Below are 17,425 nucleotides of genomic sequence, written 5' to 3'. Positions count from 1 at the left end.
TTTGAAAGAAATATATTTGCAGAGGAAATATTTGGAAATGTTTTTGCAGCTGATTAATTTGGATGCACAACATTCAAGTTATATGCTTTGGAGTGCACTGTACAACAAAAAAACTTGAAGTATTTAATTAAAAATAATATAATAAATTAGAAGAAGAGTAGCTGTATGTTGATGGAGTATATTTGGAGTCAGGTGGGGTTTTTTTCTTAGACTACATAGGTTTATCAGAAGGTGACATTCTGATATCTGATGGAATAGATGTTTTATTTATGAAGCCTTGACATTATTAAACAAGGGGGATCAACACCACAGAAAAATGCATTTGAAAGGAGGTTATAAAACTTGAAACTTGGTAGCAAACAGCTCATAGTTATGTAAAAAACCCCTACACTTTTTTTACCAATCTTTATTTCTTTTTTTTTTTAGTGCTTAAATGATCATAGAATATTCTCAGTATGAATTTAATATTAAAGAATGTTTATAAATAATGTATCTTTTAGATAGTTTTAACAATTTCATACAAATTTATAAGGAAGATTCTCCATATACAATCATGGCCTATCTTTCAGAGAACATAAACACCTGCTTGTTTTTAAAAATTTCTCAATTTTTTACTTTTAGCTTTTACATTTAGGCAAGTGGCAAACTCAGAAAAAATAGACTTGGTGTCCAGGATCTGAGTGCAGCCTCCCAGTTCTGCTGTGTGCTTCAATTCTGTGATTAGTGTGACTTGCACAGGGCAAATTACTCACCTGCTCCTGTACCTTGCTGCAGCAAAGCACAGGTTGGGTACTTCAGGGTTTTGGTGTCAGTGTCAGTCCTGGGTGTTGGACTTTTGCTGCTACAGCCAAAGCCTACATCAGACAATCAGATAAAAATAGAGGAATGAGTAACTCAGCTCCCTGATGATGCTGTCATTGCCTTAGTTGCACTTGCCTAATGTATTCTAAGAGAGGCAAAGTACTTTAATACTATTTTTTCCTACTAAACCTCCCCCCCAAAAAAAAAAAAATTGAAAACCAAACAAACTTATTTTTTTAATAAGGGTGCTGATTTTTACCTCAATTCCCTGAAAGTCAGTGAGAAACACTGATTGAAGACTGCATCCATGTGTTGCTAAACTCAGGGGAAGCTTTGCTGTTCAGTTCTCAGAAGTGTAGGTGATGACATAAGGAGGTGAACACAGGGTCATTTCCCTCAAAGCTTGTCTTGACATTTCTGCAAGTATAACTTAAACCAAAACAGCAGATCAAACTAACTGCAGGCTTTAAGGAGATAAATCTATGTGTCTTATTGTGGTGGCCTGTACAATTTATTCAGTATGAAGAACAGACAAGTCCAGTACATATGTGCAGCTTCTGCATTAAATATGAGTGAAAACAAGATTCTGAAGTGGTTAGGGCATAAATTGGGTGGCTTAGATGAAATACTCATGCAGCTGAATCAGTGCACATACGTGATTAAGAGTATGTTCCTGGTTTGTATGAATCTCAGTTTTTTTTCCTTTAATATTTTCTTTACTGGTATCAAATGTATCATATTTTAATATCCTTTTTTTTTAACTAGTGTTAAAATGTAATGCTTATTAGTGTGGGGAAGAAGTAATTTCAATATAAATTATGATTAAAGTATGAGTGTGATATGTTAAACACTACTGATAAAATAATTGTTTGCCTGAAATGTCTTAGCAAAATTGTGCTGTTAAGCACTTTGTAAAATTCCATTACAACTGAGATTTATTTTTCAGTCATTTTTTAAGACATGCTTTTTTATTCTCCAAAGGCATTATGCTATTAACAGATTTGCCACATAATACAGAACCATCAAAAATAGCAGCGTTTACATCTAAATTTGCATAAGGACTTGCTTCTAATCCAGATTCCATTGTTAAAGTACTGGAATAACTGCAGTGATGTATGTGAGATTCAATTTTAGTCTCCTCCTTACCACATTGCATGTATAATTTTAGTGAAATATCTGTGTTTTTACTGGAGAGATTTTACTGAGACCAGATTGCATTAAAGAGTGTCCAGTTGCATTGGATACTCTTTAAATACCAGTTATCAGAGCTGAAGCAAAGAGATGATGAGAGGCATATTACCTGCTCTTTTAGGGGATCTCTGGTGGGTGTAAGTACATCCAGGTTTCTCCAGCAATGCCTGCTCCTCTGTGAGATCTATATCCATGGCCAGATGTTAGACCGTTTCAATTTAAAATTAAATGACTGCTTTTAATCTGGTACAGATTAGAAACAAATTAGGGAGTCTTCATTCTGGATTTATATTTCTCAGTCACAAAAATGGTAACTAGATTTAGTTTGACTGCTTTTTCAATGTAAGCAATAAATGGTACTCCATGTGTATCTTATTGTAAAAGCCTTTAATGAAACATATCTGAGCCCTACTGGCAGTCATTTGAGCTGAAAATTTATTATGTCTTCTCTGTTGAACTGTTTCAGCAGTATAATCTCTGATAATTAAAACATAATAATTTTTAAGGAGTCCTTTTCACAGCTTATAGCAATTTTGCAGATGACTCTGTCAGGCTTTCATTGAAGATTGATCTTAAATTATTAAATGATATTTTGTGCAACTGTAATTTCCATGAGAGGATATTTTTCATGTTATTTCTGGGAAGCTTTAGACCGCTAAAGAACACTTTTGGCAGAGTAAGGGGAAATATTTGTGAAGCAGAAACTATAATTATGAACATGTGTAGTTAAACACCTCTTAGGCACTTGGCTCATGCTGAACAAGGTTGTAAAATAACAGGACCATGCTCTTCAAAGTGGACACCATATTGAAGGAATTACTTCATCACTTCTGCTTAACATCTGGGTGCTTTGAAGAATCTGCTACACACTTGTTAAAATGTAAAGTGAAGTTGCAGACGAAGAGTTGAACTATGAGGAGAGGTTATTTCAGTGAGAATCAGCAGCAGTCAGCGGGTCCAGCCTCTGGGTCAGAGGGGGCTCTTCCCAGATCCATCTGTGATGCGTTCTGATGGAGGTATTTAGGCAACGTTTTGCTGGAAAGTGAGAGCAAACCAGCCATTCAGGCTGTGATCCAAAAGAGATCTTGGGGTGAAGGAGTTAGTTTGGCCTAGAGGTCCTGGCTGAGAATGGAGAAAGGTTTCTGCTTCTGTGGGCAATGGAGCAAAGGCTAAGCAGCTTGTGGTGCCATTCACAGCTGACCATTTCCATCTTGAAACCTGGCACTGGGACTCAGTATTCTCCTCAAAGCAGTATTTTCTCAAAAATAAGTGCACAGAAAAGGATCTGCCCTTTGTGTGTCACGAACAATTGACTTGTTGCTGACTTTCTCATGGAAGTCAGTGGTGGAACTTAAAAGATCCTGAGCTGCTGGCCCAGTCAAAGGGCCATTCCTTCTCCTTCTGTCTGTGCCAATGCTGCATCGCTGGATTCCTTGTTCCTAACTACCTGTGGTACAGGGGGAGTCCTTGAAGGAGCAGTTGGTAGAGCAGTCATTTGGGAATGCTCCTGAGAACTAGTTCTCTGAAGACCATGAGATGGTCTGAGGTTCTCTGAAGACCATGATGGAGATAAACTCTGTTCATTTAGAGAAGGAGTGTTTGGGGGAAAAAAAATGGAAAAATGTTATACCTTCGTGTGACTGGATGGCCTAACCACATAAATTAAAAGCTTAAAACCCCCAAATCTGAACATTAGCATCTCTGCTACTAAGAAACAAATGTTTCCTGAAGAGATTTCTGTCTACATTGACATTTTCTGTCTACAGAATAACAGATACGATAGAGAAATTATGTCTTGCTTCCCAAATGTTTCCATTTGAGAAATGTAAAACAACTATTCCAAGCAAGGGTTTTACACTTTGAAATCAGGAAAGAATGAAAGGGGCCATCTGGCCTTGATTATTGAGGCTATCTTATCTCTGGGAGCTCCTTGCATGGCCAACAGCTTGTCACACTTGGGAAGATAAGACAGTCAAAGAGGGCAAAGAAACAAAGTACTAATATTTCTTCTTGCCAACTAGGGAAATATATCTTCTTGTGGAGCATAAGATGCAGGAGATTTTGTGCATCCATTTTTATGCACAGAGATCACATAGCTTCTATATTTTCCTCACTCAGTACAGCCAAAATGTAATAGATGAATCTTTGCTTTGCTCTTTGCTTTGCTTTTACAAACATTCTTCCAAACATTTATACAAAATTGTGTGATAGTTAGCACTATATATATATATATCTATATATATGTATTCCTGTAACACTATTGCATTGGAATAAAAGGAGGATCTTCAACACTTGCAGAACACACCTCTTTTCACTTAAATTTCTGAATCCTCAACTTCATTTCAAACTATAATTTACTATGTATAGTACTTTTGCTTTATAGTTACAAATACCTTCAAATAGCACATTAGCAAACTTTCAAACAACAAAAAAAGAAGTATTGGAGGACTGTACATCACACTGAGGTGTTCAAAACCATGGAAGTCATAGGATGAGGTGAGCTGAATCCCCTCTGTGATTAGGGGACTGTGCAATCTAACTGGACTATTACAAACACTGTAGTAAGATCTAGAAAATTCACAAAACCTTGTGATGGACTGTTTTGTCTTCTTGTGTTTTAATGTCACATATAAATTATATATCCCTCTTCTTTTCATTTTCTGGCTATGGAGACCTTGGACATTAGAGAGATTGATGTGATAACAATGGGATTTTAGTGATCTTTGCATCAGTTTCTTCATATCTGGCCCCTTTCATTCTGTTTTAGAGTCAGTGGAATTTTGGTACATGATGAAAATTTCTTCAGTATTTCACAAAACTTGCCTTTATTTCTCCTTCAAAAGTCTGGTTGTCTATAAATCTATCAGTTTGTCCCCATACCTGAAAGATGAGTGCTGTCAGTTTAGGTCATGAAAAAAAATACAGTGCTATTTAAAATCACTAGTTGTGCAGTGAAAGGTGTAAATGCAGAACATGGGTAATTTCTGGTAGAATGTTAGTAATTCTGTTGTAACTTCCATTCACATGCCTTCTATAAATTACTATAAGAATTTCTATTTGCCCTTTGGTGTTGCCTAAGAGTGACAAAGAATGGCTGTGAAGCCTGCTGCTATGATAATTTCATAGCCTTTCCCCCCTCCTTCACTAACAGAAAATCTTCTAAAAAACATCTAAATCTGACAGTGAAGGCTTTTTCTGAGCAAGAAAATAAACTGGGGTTAGGCTGAAAAAATATAGCAAGGCTTTGTCTCCCAGTTTCTGAAACTAATCTCATTTATCTTCATTTTCCGAACATCACTTTTCAATTGAATCAGGAGCAGTGTGTTATGTATTTCTTTTCCTTTCTGATAATCAGAGAAATATTGATCTATTTTGAAAACACTTCTTCCTCTCACTACTGACAGCTTTCATTACTTCAGCTGTTGCTATTTTTATATATAAAGGAACTTGAGCTGAATGTAATCTTAACTGTAGAGAACTGGATGTGGATCTCTAACATACCACATGACTTCAATTGTCACAGTTAAGGTTTAACCTTGCCTCTTTAGATTATAATGTATTATCCAAGCAGAAGTCAGCTAATGGACCTTAAATTAGTGTGAGTGGTCTAGAAAGATCTGGCATATCATTACATGAATCTATGTTCCTTGAAGTCAGCAGAAAAATACTGCATCAGTTTCAGTAGGGGAAAAAAAAGGTTATAGTTATAGCCAGGTTACTCTGCATCAAGATATTTTGGTTTTTTTACCCTTGAAATTGACCAGTGCTCTGTTCTGCAAGTACAGGTTTAATATGAAAATAGGTTTTAATGAAATTAAAATAAAGATTTTTTAGTCTACCACCTGCTATATTCAGTTCTACCTGTAGTGTGGCTAGGGGTGTACCTGTGAAAATCCTTTGACTTTAGCAAATATAATCGCTTTAAAAAAATGAGAACAATACAAAAAGAAAAGGAAGAAAACAAAATCTTCCTGTGCTGTCAAAGTAGCTGTTTCACTAAGTTGGCTTATAATGTAATGTGGTTGGTGGCTCTTTAGTATTTTGGTTACTTTATCATCAATCTGATCCCAGCCCAGGTGACAGGAGCAAGGCTGTACCTTCTAATGCCCCAGTAAATGACCTGTGTCTGTCTATCTTTGATCAGACAGCTCCCTCCATCACTCAGATCACTGGGAAGGTGCTGTTGGAAGGTGTGTGCACACTCCTTTTGTCACTGCTTCATGCAGGGACAGCTTGTGTGTGGAAGAAGGAGGCTACAGTCAATTGTCCTGCAGAACATAATCACCTTACAATAGGTGATACATCCATTGCAATGTTTGTGCCAAACTAATAATGGTAGGAACAAACCAGCCTTTTGTACAGGCTTTCCCTTGGTGCCCTTTGCAGAAAAAAAAAATTGCTGCTGCTTCTTCTTTAAGTCATGGGGACTCCCATTTGCTGTGACAGCTTTCCAATTGTTAAATAAACTCTAACCATGAGCAGCTGTCAGACAGATATTGCACTGCAGGCTTCAGTTAAAAGGAGCACCAGACAGGCATTTCAGTGCCTAAAGGCCCTTATTTATTTTGTTTTAAAGACACACTTAAACAAACCCCAAAACCACAATGAGATAATACAAATCCTTCACTGGAAAAGAGAAGGAACAACCATTTTATTTTATATACTCGATGCAATTTTCTTGTGAAAGTTATAGAATGTGAGTATGTCCATTTTTGAGAAAAAAGCCTATGTGGAACATGAAATGTCTCAAACCTACACTTTTGTCTGGGAGCAAGGTAGGAAATGGAGATACAGAAATCCTGACATTAGAATTTATAAATACTACTAATCATATTCAAATTCTTGTGGGAAAGCAAGAGGAATTATATTGAGCTTCCTCAAAGTCACAGAATGTAATTTTATCATTCCTGCCTTTGACAGTAATCTAGCTCAACACTTGTGATGTTATTGCTTTTTGCCGTCTGAACAATTTGAGCTGGTTGAAGATGTCCTTGCTCATTGCAGGGGGATTGGACTGGATGACCTTTAAAGGTCCCTTCCAACCCAAACTATTCTATGGTTCCATAATTCTGTGACAGTTTTGCACCCTGATGTACAGGAAAGCAAAAGAAAGGACAGTTTTCACTACAGGAGGTCTAACAGACTGACTCCAATATGCAAGAAAATCATCTTAAGGTAAAGATATAGAGAATATATTGGAAGAAACCTTATAATTTACATTAAAAATACAGCTGGGGATGGAGATTGCCATTAAGGTAGGAAGAAGGTGTACTTCCTCCTATTCCAGTTTACAGACTGAAACTCTCTCCTTACCTGACTAAAAGTCAAGCTGGAGAACTTGGACTAGGAATCAAAGTTGACCAGAGCTCCACTAGAAGATATTTAGAAGATGGATTCAGCTCACCTGGCTGAGGAGAGAGTGAGTCAGCTCTGGACATGCCTTTTCCCATTGACATTGAAGCAGAAAATTAGCTTAAACACTGATTAAAACAAAATCAAACCAAACCCAAAATAAAACAAAAACTAGTCATGGTGATTAATTCCAAAAGGCAAGGTGTGGGCTAATTGTGTGGAGGCTGGAGTTCTACACAATATATAAGAAGTATTTATTGAAAAATAAATATTTTTTCATGTTAAAGAGAAAATATGATTCATATTTCATTTACAAGTAATAGTAAGTAATTAGTGATTTTAAGTTCGGCTGCTTCCAAAATTTCAAATTTAAGTAACTAACTAGCTAAGTAACTAACTAGTTAACTAATATGTGTCTTCACCATTCCAGTTTTGTTTAAAGACAGAGAGGAATATATCTAGTAAAAATATAAAGCAGTAGGAAATGGAAAAAGTCAATTTAAAAATCAATCCTCCCAGATTTTTTCTATTGACTCCTGTTAGAAATAACACCCACAATTTTATAACTGAAATGGATCATAAAAAAATCTCAGGGTGTTCAATTATTTATTTTATGCTTTTGAAAACACATTTGGGTAATGGGTTTCACTTTTTCACCTTTCATTTACTTCATTCTTCCACTCAGAAAAACGGAAACCATTTAAAAATGGAAAATGATAGCATTTTCTTGTTTGTGCTTGTACTTGTGAGTCAATATGCTTCACACAGATGCAGGTGATGGTCTCAAAGCCATGGTAAACATAATGCACCATGGTTTTAAACAAACTGATTTCTATACAGAACTAAATGTTTGTATAATATAGGGCTTTGTGGAGACTTGAACCAGGAAATTAATTTATTTTATTTCAGTTTTTGGAAAGCAAAATATAGAAGGGAAGGTTTGGGAGCAGTACAGCAATGGAATTAATTGCTGAAGTCAATGAAAATATGATTTTTCATGTGTGAAGGAAGCATGAGGAAGGGTCCTTTAATAAAAAATAATTAACTTGAGACAATAATAGAGATGTTACTCTTTGAAGATATTGGTTGTGGGTTAGCAGAAAATGTATTCATTCATTGAAGCCATGGAAAAAAGGAGTAAAATCAGTCTTCCATCTTCTTTCTTAGTTTTTCCAAATTTTCCATTTTGAAGCAAAAATGGAATCTTCCTTTTTTCTGTCTTTATTAATGAATTAATCTAAGTTGTCATCCCTGGGGTAGGTGATTAAGGCTGGGAAATGGCTGAGATAAATATGTTTATCTGTTCTAGGTTTCAGAGCAGAAAGCTGGCACAATGGCAGGGATAATGTGAGAGTTGAGTTGGACGTGAAAATTTCTGGCTTGGCAAGCAAGACAATCTTCTGAACATGGATCTTACTGGAATAAACTTTCACCATGGCTCCTTTCCTGCTAGAGGATGTGACATGGCACAGAAACTGTGTTGGATCCAATGCTTTTCCAGAGAGTCAGGTTTACTGGGCACAGGGAGCAGAGCAGGCACAGCAGCAAATCCCTTGTTCCCTGGTGACAGCAGCCAGGAGCAAACGTGCCTTTCCAAAAGAGCTCGTGGCCACTGCTGCCTGCCCTGCTGTTGCTTCCTTGAAGAGAGGCTACAGGCCAGAAAATCCAGTGTGGTTTGTAAGCCTGCTTCCAGCTGCTGTTCTTCTCTTCACTGTCTGTTGGGAGAAGGACCTTGGGGCGCTCAGGAGAGGCATTTGTGGCAGTGAGCTGCAGGGCAGGCAGGTTGTCCTGGCAGGGAGTGTGCCAGCTCTGTTGTGGGCATCTTTGCTGTAGCTTGGCTCCAGAGATATGATGGCACTCTTGGGTTTACAGGTGGCACAGCATGGTGGCCACCACAGACAGCTGTATGAACAGATTCTGGTCGACAAAGCTGAATAGAAGAAAAACCTCAAAGAGAACTCTTCTATGTTTTGTATTCAACTTTATCCCTTTTATTGTTTCTGTGCCATATGCTTGTATGCCATTTCCACTTGTCTGATTGGATGCCTCTGTTTTCTTTTCTGTTTTCTGCAGGATAAAAGCATGGGTGGATAAGATGCAAGAAGATCTCGTGACGCTCGCACGAACTGCAAGTGGGGTGGACCGGCTTGCTGAAGTAAGACGAGGTGTCCTAGGCTGCTGTAGCTAGAAACTGAAGGGCTTGCACCTTCTAGGCTTTACCATCATTTCATCCCAACATACAAAAATGGTTTTGGGGGATTAAACTCTGCAGTGCTTACTGGGAGAGAAATGAAGAACAGACATCCATCAATTCACTCTCAGTGTTGCAGCGCTTCCTCATTGATGATATTTAATCAGCTTTGCAGTATCAGACAGAAGGCTTGCCATTGTTGCAACACTTCCACTGAAGCAAGCACTTTTATGTTCTGTTTGTCAAATACGGTATCCAGGAAGCAACCATTCACAGTGGTGGAGAATTCTGCTCTCTATTAACAAGGGAACCTATCTCTCTGACACATATTTCATGAAATGAGGCAGCTTTGGTTAGCAGAAACACAGATGAGAATGAAAACTACTTTTATTCAGCTGTTCAATTTAACACCAAGTTTGTTGTTTGTTTTAGAGAAGAATTTACAAATCTCTCATTGAGATTTTTTTTGGTGTTATTCTTTTATTCATAGATGGTGACAACACATGTGCCCTTGCAGGAAAAATGAAGGCACAATTAAGAACATGTCAGAATTACACTGCCTATACAATTTTGTACGTATGCATCACAATCCAGTATACAACCATATGGTCATACATTTCCCTCTCCCTATCCCTGCACAAGAGCTATGGCTCTTTCTTTGAACTGATGGATGTCTTATTTAAGATGAAGGGAATTTTGCTGCTGCATCAGGAAACTGAGCTATTGTTTGCCAGCAAAAGCCCCTGGTGCTGGGGAACTGGATGTGAAGCCTTGATATTTGGTTTTCAGAAAATTATTCCAAATGATCCATGAAATGGATAGCAGAGGTTTGAGCAGATAGCTTCAAATGGTTTTTGAAGTGTTAAGAGAAACACAGAGAAAAAAATAATGTGTGAAGTTGTCAGATTTAGCATTGTGTATTAATGTATTCCTTTGACCTTAAGGACCTTTTGCTCAGACATTCATGTCTTGTGTGTATCCTGTCCCAGAAGGACATTTTGTCTTTACTGGCTCTAAGAGGAGGTTGGATGATTAGCTCAGATGTCCATTAGCTCAGATGAGATCACCACTGTCTTATAAAAGGAAGGGCTCTGTCACTGCATGCACGATGAACATAAATGAAGATTGCAGAATTTATTTTAGTTCTGGCCTTTCCTAATATTTGACTGCATCATTTTGCAACACAGTTTAAGGCAGATGCTTTAGATGCATGTTTTAATCTTTAAAAACTATAAAAAAACTGAAAACAAAATTTTGAAATCCTAACACAAATCATCAGATTTGTACAAGCATTGGTTTCCAACACAGAAATGCCTAGCACTTGAGCTTCCTGAGGAAATGAAAGATTTGGAAGCATGGAACTGTCATTGGAGTTTCTGCAGGAGGATTTCACATGTATCTGCTGACAGAGAACAAAAAGAATTGCAAATCATCAGTCTCCAGGTTCTGGTGGGGACTTCCTGCTACAAGTCCATTTTTGCTTATCTAATTTAGGTGATCTGGTCTGTTCTGCACTTGCTGTGTCTCTTTTTTTCCCTTCCATTCAGCATCTTCCTACTGATTCACCATTCAGCTTTCCAGTCCTTTCCTGCTGTGTTGCTTGGCTGTCTTTCATTTCTCCTCAACCTATGCTATGTTTCTGTCTCAGCTCCTGTCTTTGCTGCTTCACCAGTCTGCCTTTCTATTTTACACTAGTTTCTTGTCTCTATTTTAGGATCTTTCTCCTCAGCTTTTTCCAGATCAGCACCTCTCTCTTAACTCATTCTTTTTTCTTAGCATTTCCAAAACATTCTGTCCAGGTGTGTGTGGCCAGCCTGTCACAATATTCTCATCTCTTCTCTTCCACAGGAATTTCTCTTCCCCTTTCTCACATTTCCCTCCATCACTCATTCTCAGTCGCAGACCTGTAATTTTCTCCTGTATGATTTTTCTATTTCACCTTCCCTTCCAGTCTCACTTTCTCTTTACTCTTTGCTTCCCTTTTTCAGTCTATTATATCCTGTTTCCATATCTCAGTCTCTTGCCCTTTGTCCTTCATTCAGTTTTCCTCTCCTCCTTCTCCCACTGTGTAGACCTGAGAGACCACAGCCAAGTCTGACCTTGAGCTGCAGAGGAGGTGGGACATTCTCTGGGAGTGATGTTTCTGAGTTAAAATACACCTGCATTCTCAGCAATTTAGCTGATTACATCTCTGCAGTGATCTGCAGGTCCTTTTCAGGCTAAATTTTTTTTAACACTGAAGATTAAAATATATCTTTAAAAACACAGCATTGAGGTCTTAATCTACAGTGAATAGGTAACAGGAAAATGAGTTACACAGGGTTTCTAACTGGACCAAAACAATGAGTTAATGTCTCAACCATTTTGCTATGCCTTCTTGTGTAAGGACCACATAGTAAAATAGATAATGAAAAGCCAAGAGATTGATGTTTCATTCTTTTTTTCCCCTGAGGAAAATGTTAGTTTTTGTTGTTAATATTTGGCAAATTTGCAAGCTGCTAAACAGTCTTATAATGAAAACTACTGGGCAAGCCTAATAATCTGTAGTGTGCTACCAGCTTTGCCACAGTGACATTCATGTGGATAAAAACAAAAACATGAGTGTGTGAATACTATAGGTAAGTTTCTTTTTTTTAAAAGCCAGAATTTACAATAGACTTCAAGGAAATAGTGTTATCTCAGATGATGTTCACAAGATGGTCGATATGTGCTGTAATCCCAGGATTAAAAGCATGAAAGGGGGATGTTTCCATGTAAAATATCCCACTATATCAAAGCCATGTGTTTGACCTACGTGCATGATGCCTTTTTCTAGACATGAGGTTTTAATTAGCTCTCTTGGCTGCAAGGGAAAACACAAAGCCCTGCAAGGTGTAACCCATGCACTCTCCCACTCTCTTGTTTGCAGGCTATTGTCACTTGCCCATTTCTGAATGACATCTTTTTTTTTTTCTTGCTCACTGCCTATTAACATTTAGTTAGATCTTTCTGAAATGAACCACAATCTTGGAAAAATTGAGACTACAAGACATGAAAAACAGCATGCCTGCATGCTTGTCACTTTTATTCACAGAATTTGCCTTCAGATGCTCAAGCTTTAAAAATGCTTACAGTCAGATTGAATTTTCAGCTTTTTTTCTGATTTATTTCTTCTTCCAGCTCCAGAATTATTTGGACCAAATCTGTAGTCTTCATGTAAACTTGAAAAAATAAATAATTTGTTTGGGTTTTCTTTTCTCTCTAAAAGCAGAATGAATAATATAAAAAGAAGGAGCAGATTGCTCCTATTATAAAATAGTAAATAAGACTTTCTGTCAAAAGCTGTAATAATCAGATTGGTAGGAGAAATGTCTTCCCTTGTTCTAGGGAAAATTAATTTTAATTTTGCCAAGTGTGAGATTAAAGCTCAAAGCTCTTAGCAAGAACATGTAACAGATTATAACCATTTCACAGCCTGGTCAATCTTTCCCAGAGTCAGGGGAAGAATTCCCAGTGATTCAGCTGAAGTCAGGAGCTGTGTCTGCTTTGTGCAATTAAGTCTTCTGTGTAGATCTCTAAAGTGACCAAGATAGCTCTCAAAGTATCACAATTAATGTGTTCTCATCTAGAGTGAATTAACATAAACCAGAGCTTTTTCAATTAGCTGCAGTGCTAATGGTGCTCCCATAATTTGCTGAAAGTATCTGGGGGTTCATCAGTGCTGTTTGTGCTTGGATATGCCTTGGATGTCTGGGGGTCTTTGTGCTGCAGGGAAATACACTGAACAATGGCCTCTTCTGCAGAACTACAATTTTTTTTTTCCATGACCATGAGGAAGTGGGATAGGAGTACTACCTTAATTCTCAATTATTTTGATTTCAGACTGGGAGAAGTTTTGAGCAGAAGGGTGTAGGTGCACAGTTTGTGGTAGCTGGGAGTGGGGCTGGCCTGATCCCCATCCCCAATGGGCACAGCTGTGAGCAGCAGGTGAGCAGCACTGACAGCAATGAGCCAGGGAGTGCCCAGGTGTGCTACCAACCACCAAAGGGAGCAGAGGGCACACAGGGGCAGGGCATCAGCATGGGGGGGGGGGATAAAAGGTTGGGCTAAAGAAAAAGAAGGGCAGATGCTTGCAGCCTTCCAAAGTGATATGGTGCTACTATGTATGGGCAGATGCTCCAAGCCTGCTGAAATTGGATGGTGATACTCATACACCGTGCTGTGTATGGTGGCTGTCTCAACTGGGACATGCTGCAACAGAAAGGATGTAAAACTCAGAGTGTAATGTGTACTTACAGAGGAATAATAATAAAAAAAAATAGATGGCCAATAAAGTCAGATGAGGTATGTGAAAAGGGGATAGCTGTCCTGTTGAGATCAGTACCTTGGTAAGAGTCTAATTTAATCTGCAGGGTGGACATAGATAACCAGGGAAAGTATTTTTTGTATTTAAGGTGTTTGAATTCAACACATACTAAATTTCATGGAATCATATTTAAGGAGGAGAATCTTCTCAGAAGAGGATTCCCTTTTCTTTCTTCATTGACAGTTTTCTTAGAGTGATTTGGAATCACAATCTTGTCCTAGTGACTAACCACTCTTTCTCCTGTTTTTGCATATATATTGTAGTCATTGCAACTCTCACTAATCAAAACTTTGGAAAATACCTGAATAGCAAGCAATAGCAATATATTAATAGCAATATATTAATTAATAATATATTAATGAATATTCCACATACTGTTTAAAAAAGACAAAATATTTGGGAGTTTATTAGTTCAGTAGTGATTCTGCCTCTGAAAATATTAATATGTTTCTGTTGATGCACGTTTCATCATAATACCTTTTCTCTTGTTAGCAATGATGACAGCAATATAATTAATGCCTGTAAGTAAGAAAAACTGCAAAAGAAAGTTTAGATGCCCTTAAAATTAGGAGTTTTACATTGAGGCTACTCTTATCCACAGCCTGCAGAGTAGCATAACTGGGGTAGAAGAAACAAGGAGCTGGAGAGGCAGGTGAGAGCTGTTTATTGTGATGCCCAAAGGAGAGATGGTGGCATTGGGGTGTCCTGCAAAGGACCAGGAGTTGCACTCCATGATCCCTGTGGGCCTCTTCCAAGTCAGCACATTCTCTGGTTCTGGGATGCTCTCTGGGAATGGTCTCAAAATAGTCTTCCAAAAATAGATTTAAAGCACATATTTAAATCCTGCATTTTTGGACATGACTATGAGTTGAGGTGAGATCTGGGAGAACTCCAACTTGGATGTAATAGCAGTGTAATATCCCCATTACAGTAATGCAATGATTGCTTCAACAAGGCAGGAAGTCGGGACTCAAGATGCCAAAATACTCAGCTGGTTGAAAACTGGCAGAGCTCCACTGGCTGCAGTGGATTACACTAATTCACATTTGCTAAGAATCATGACTAACAACATTTGGTTTATTGGCCAAGCAGGTAAAAAGTATTAAAAAGGAACCCCAACAGATTTTTACACAAAAAGCAGAGGCTGTTGCTGCTGTAGTTGCCCAGCTGAAGAAGGTACTGTCCTTAGTCCTTCCCAAGGATTTTTTTTCCCCTAAAAGAGCAAAGGGAATGTTTATAAGGAGGTGTTCTATGTACAGCTTGAGACTTGGAAGCAGGAATACAGGACACACAGGAAAATCTTGTCCTGTGTGCTTCTTTCTTTAACTGTCTCTCAACAAAGCACAACTTAGTATATTTTCTTGGTTTTATAAGTATTATGTTAAAAAAAAACCAAAACAAAACAACAAAAACAACAGCAACAAATAGTCATGTAATTGTCATTTCAGCTTAAGAAGGTTCATGTAACTTTGCTTACCCATGAACTCTCTGTGCATTCAGGCATTATGAAGATGCTCTGGTGTGAAGGATACATGTTTTCTACAGACCAAATAGACTGTTAGAAATAAATAAATTTAAAAAAAAGAATAGACAGTAGCTACTGTAAAGTCCATGTAGCAAAATAAATTCTGAGATTGATCTCACTAGCTGCATTTCTCAGTAAGTATTTGGTCTTTGAAAAGACAAAAATATGTACAAAGTCACATTCTGGTCTAGAAACTAGATACCTCAGCATACAGGAAAAAAAATAAAGGTGAAGAACCTCCTGAAGTACAGAATTAAGTAAGTACATAGTTCCATTTTCATGAAAGTATGCACAACTTCCATTTTTACATAGAATGTTCACAGCAAAGACTCATGACTAAGCTAATTGACAGCTCATTTAATCTAATAAACTACTACAAGTATGCTTCTGGACTCCAGCTCTAAAATACCTCTAGGCACAGGGAGAGAGAAGGAGGGGAACCCTGCAGTACCCAGACAGGAAGGCCTTGGATTAGAGAATCTGCCTTAGAGCAGTGCATGAGCTTGTCTGTTCCAAACTGATTGAAGAGAATCCTCTTTTACAGAAACACTGAATTAAAAAATGTGGGTCTGTGTAAAGAGCTTTGATGTGACAAACACACTGGAGCTTCTCTATGGCTGTTACACCAGAAAAATGCCATCTTGTGCAGAGTAACCTTTTCAGGCAATGGCAGAAATGAATGAAGCATCAGATAGAGGCAATTCCAAGGAACTCCACTCCCTGAATCTGTTTCCTTTTTGATACATCTCTGCAAAAACAATCCATGCATGATGTTCATAAGGCATGCTGTTATTAGAGTTCCAGGAGCTGTACAGTGAATCCATATAGGCTGACTTGGCCTGTAAATGATATTCCTACTGAGATAATACTAATACTCATAATATATGACACTAATAATACTGTTTCATCCTACAAAAGAAAAAGAGGTATGGGTGTATGATATGTGGTGATGAGTTTCATTCATGAGTTTCACCAGCCATTGTCAGAAGATTGTTATTTATTTTGTCTTTTGAATGCTGTTTTACAATAATTAGCTGTTCTTGAGTGAACAGCCCAGCTGAGATCCTGCAGGAGCACATTTCATCCCTTGCTCAGAGTGAGTTCTGTGTGCCTCATGCACAGATGGTCTGAGTCTGCTCAGGCACTCACATTGGCAGCAGCTTCCCAGGCCACACTTTCAGCTTTCCAGGTCTTGGATCAGTCTCTGGAGTTTGACTGAGATGAATGGCTTGTAAGAAAGACTGATCTCTGATTTGAACTGCCCTGCAGCAGGGATGTTCAGGAAAGCTTCCTTCTGCCAGAAGGAATTATAACCTGCAGTAACTTTCTGTTGGGTTCTACAGATTTTAGCTTAAGTAGTTTTAGAAGCTCTGTTCTAGAAGCCCTACAGACACACCACTGACAGACCTAGAGAGGCCCTCATACAGTGCTTCTCTTGTTCATTCCATATCTGTGTAGAGGTCTGTGCAAGGGGAGGCTTTAAGAGCTTACCTAAAATTCATGTAAGACTTGGATCTGGAAAATCTTCCCTATTGTCGTAGTAATTGCCTGCAATTCCTCCTAAAGAAAGTGATTTGGCAGGTAATTTAGCAGTAAACACTTTCATTTCTACTATTTTTCTCAATGATTGGCATGATATTTATGTGGTTCTTTCTTTACATTCATAAAGTAAATTGACTGCATTAGCAAAAGCTTTATAAAAATTTGAATTTATAATTTGAAAAGATTAAACAGATAGATACATGGAGGTGAATATTCTATTTAATTTTACCAGCTCTATTATTTATTTATTTATTTATTTATTTATTTATTTTTAACTACTGTATGTATCAAGTTGGATTTGATTTGTATATGCTTTACCCAGAGGCAAAGAATTTTCTAGCTCCTGCTATTCTCTGATGAGCTAGCAGATGGACCTAGGTGATTTATGGACACATTCCAAAATATGCTATACTCACCCTTGTTAAGGTTGAAGTAATGGAGTGTTTTATGATTAAGAAAAGTAATAAGAAGACATGCA

The 17,425-nt window shown here is 37.8% G+C and overlaps 1 protein-coding gene across 3 annotated transcripts in view; it reads left to right on the top strand.

Annotated features, from left to right (window-relative positions):
- Positions 1-17,425, top strand: part of CACNA2D1 (calcium voltage-gated channel auxiliary subunit alpha2delta 1) — a 367,656-nt gene that overhangs the window by 41,587 nt on the left and 308,644 nt on the right. For all 3 annotated transcript variants that reach the window (XM_071424021.1, XM_071424020.1, XM_071424022.1), the window contains exon 2: positions 9,418-9,499. In XM_071424021.1, coding sequence (XP_071280122.1) covers positions 9,418-9,499 — 82 coding nt within the window. The remainder of the gene's footprint in view (positions 1-9,417; positions 9,500-17,425) is intronic.

The sequence above is a fragment of the Agelaius tricolor genome, unplaced genomic scaffold (genome assembly GCF_023055355.1).
Source record: "Agelaius tricolor isolate 1412-34295 unplaced genomic scaffold, bAgeTri1.0.p SCAF_3, whole genome shotgun sequence".
In the NCBI taxonomy this organism is placed as follows: Eukaryota; Metazoa; Chordata; class Aves; order Passeriformes; family Icteridae; genus Agelaius; species Agelaius tricolor.
The sequence above is the reverse complement of the archived record's forward strand: the minus strand, read 5'-3'. Positions and strand labels throughout refer to the sequence as shown.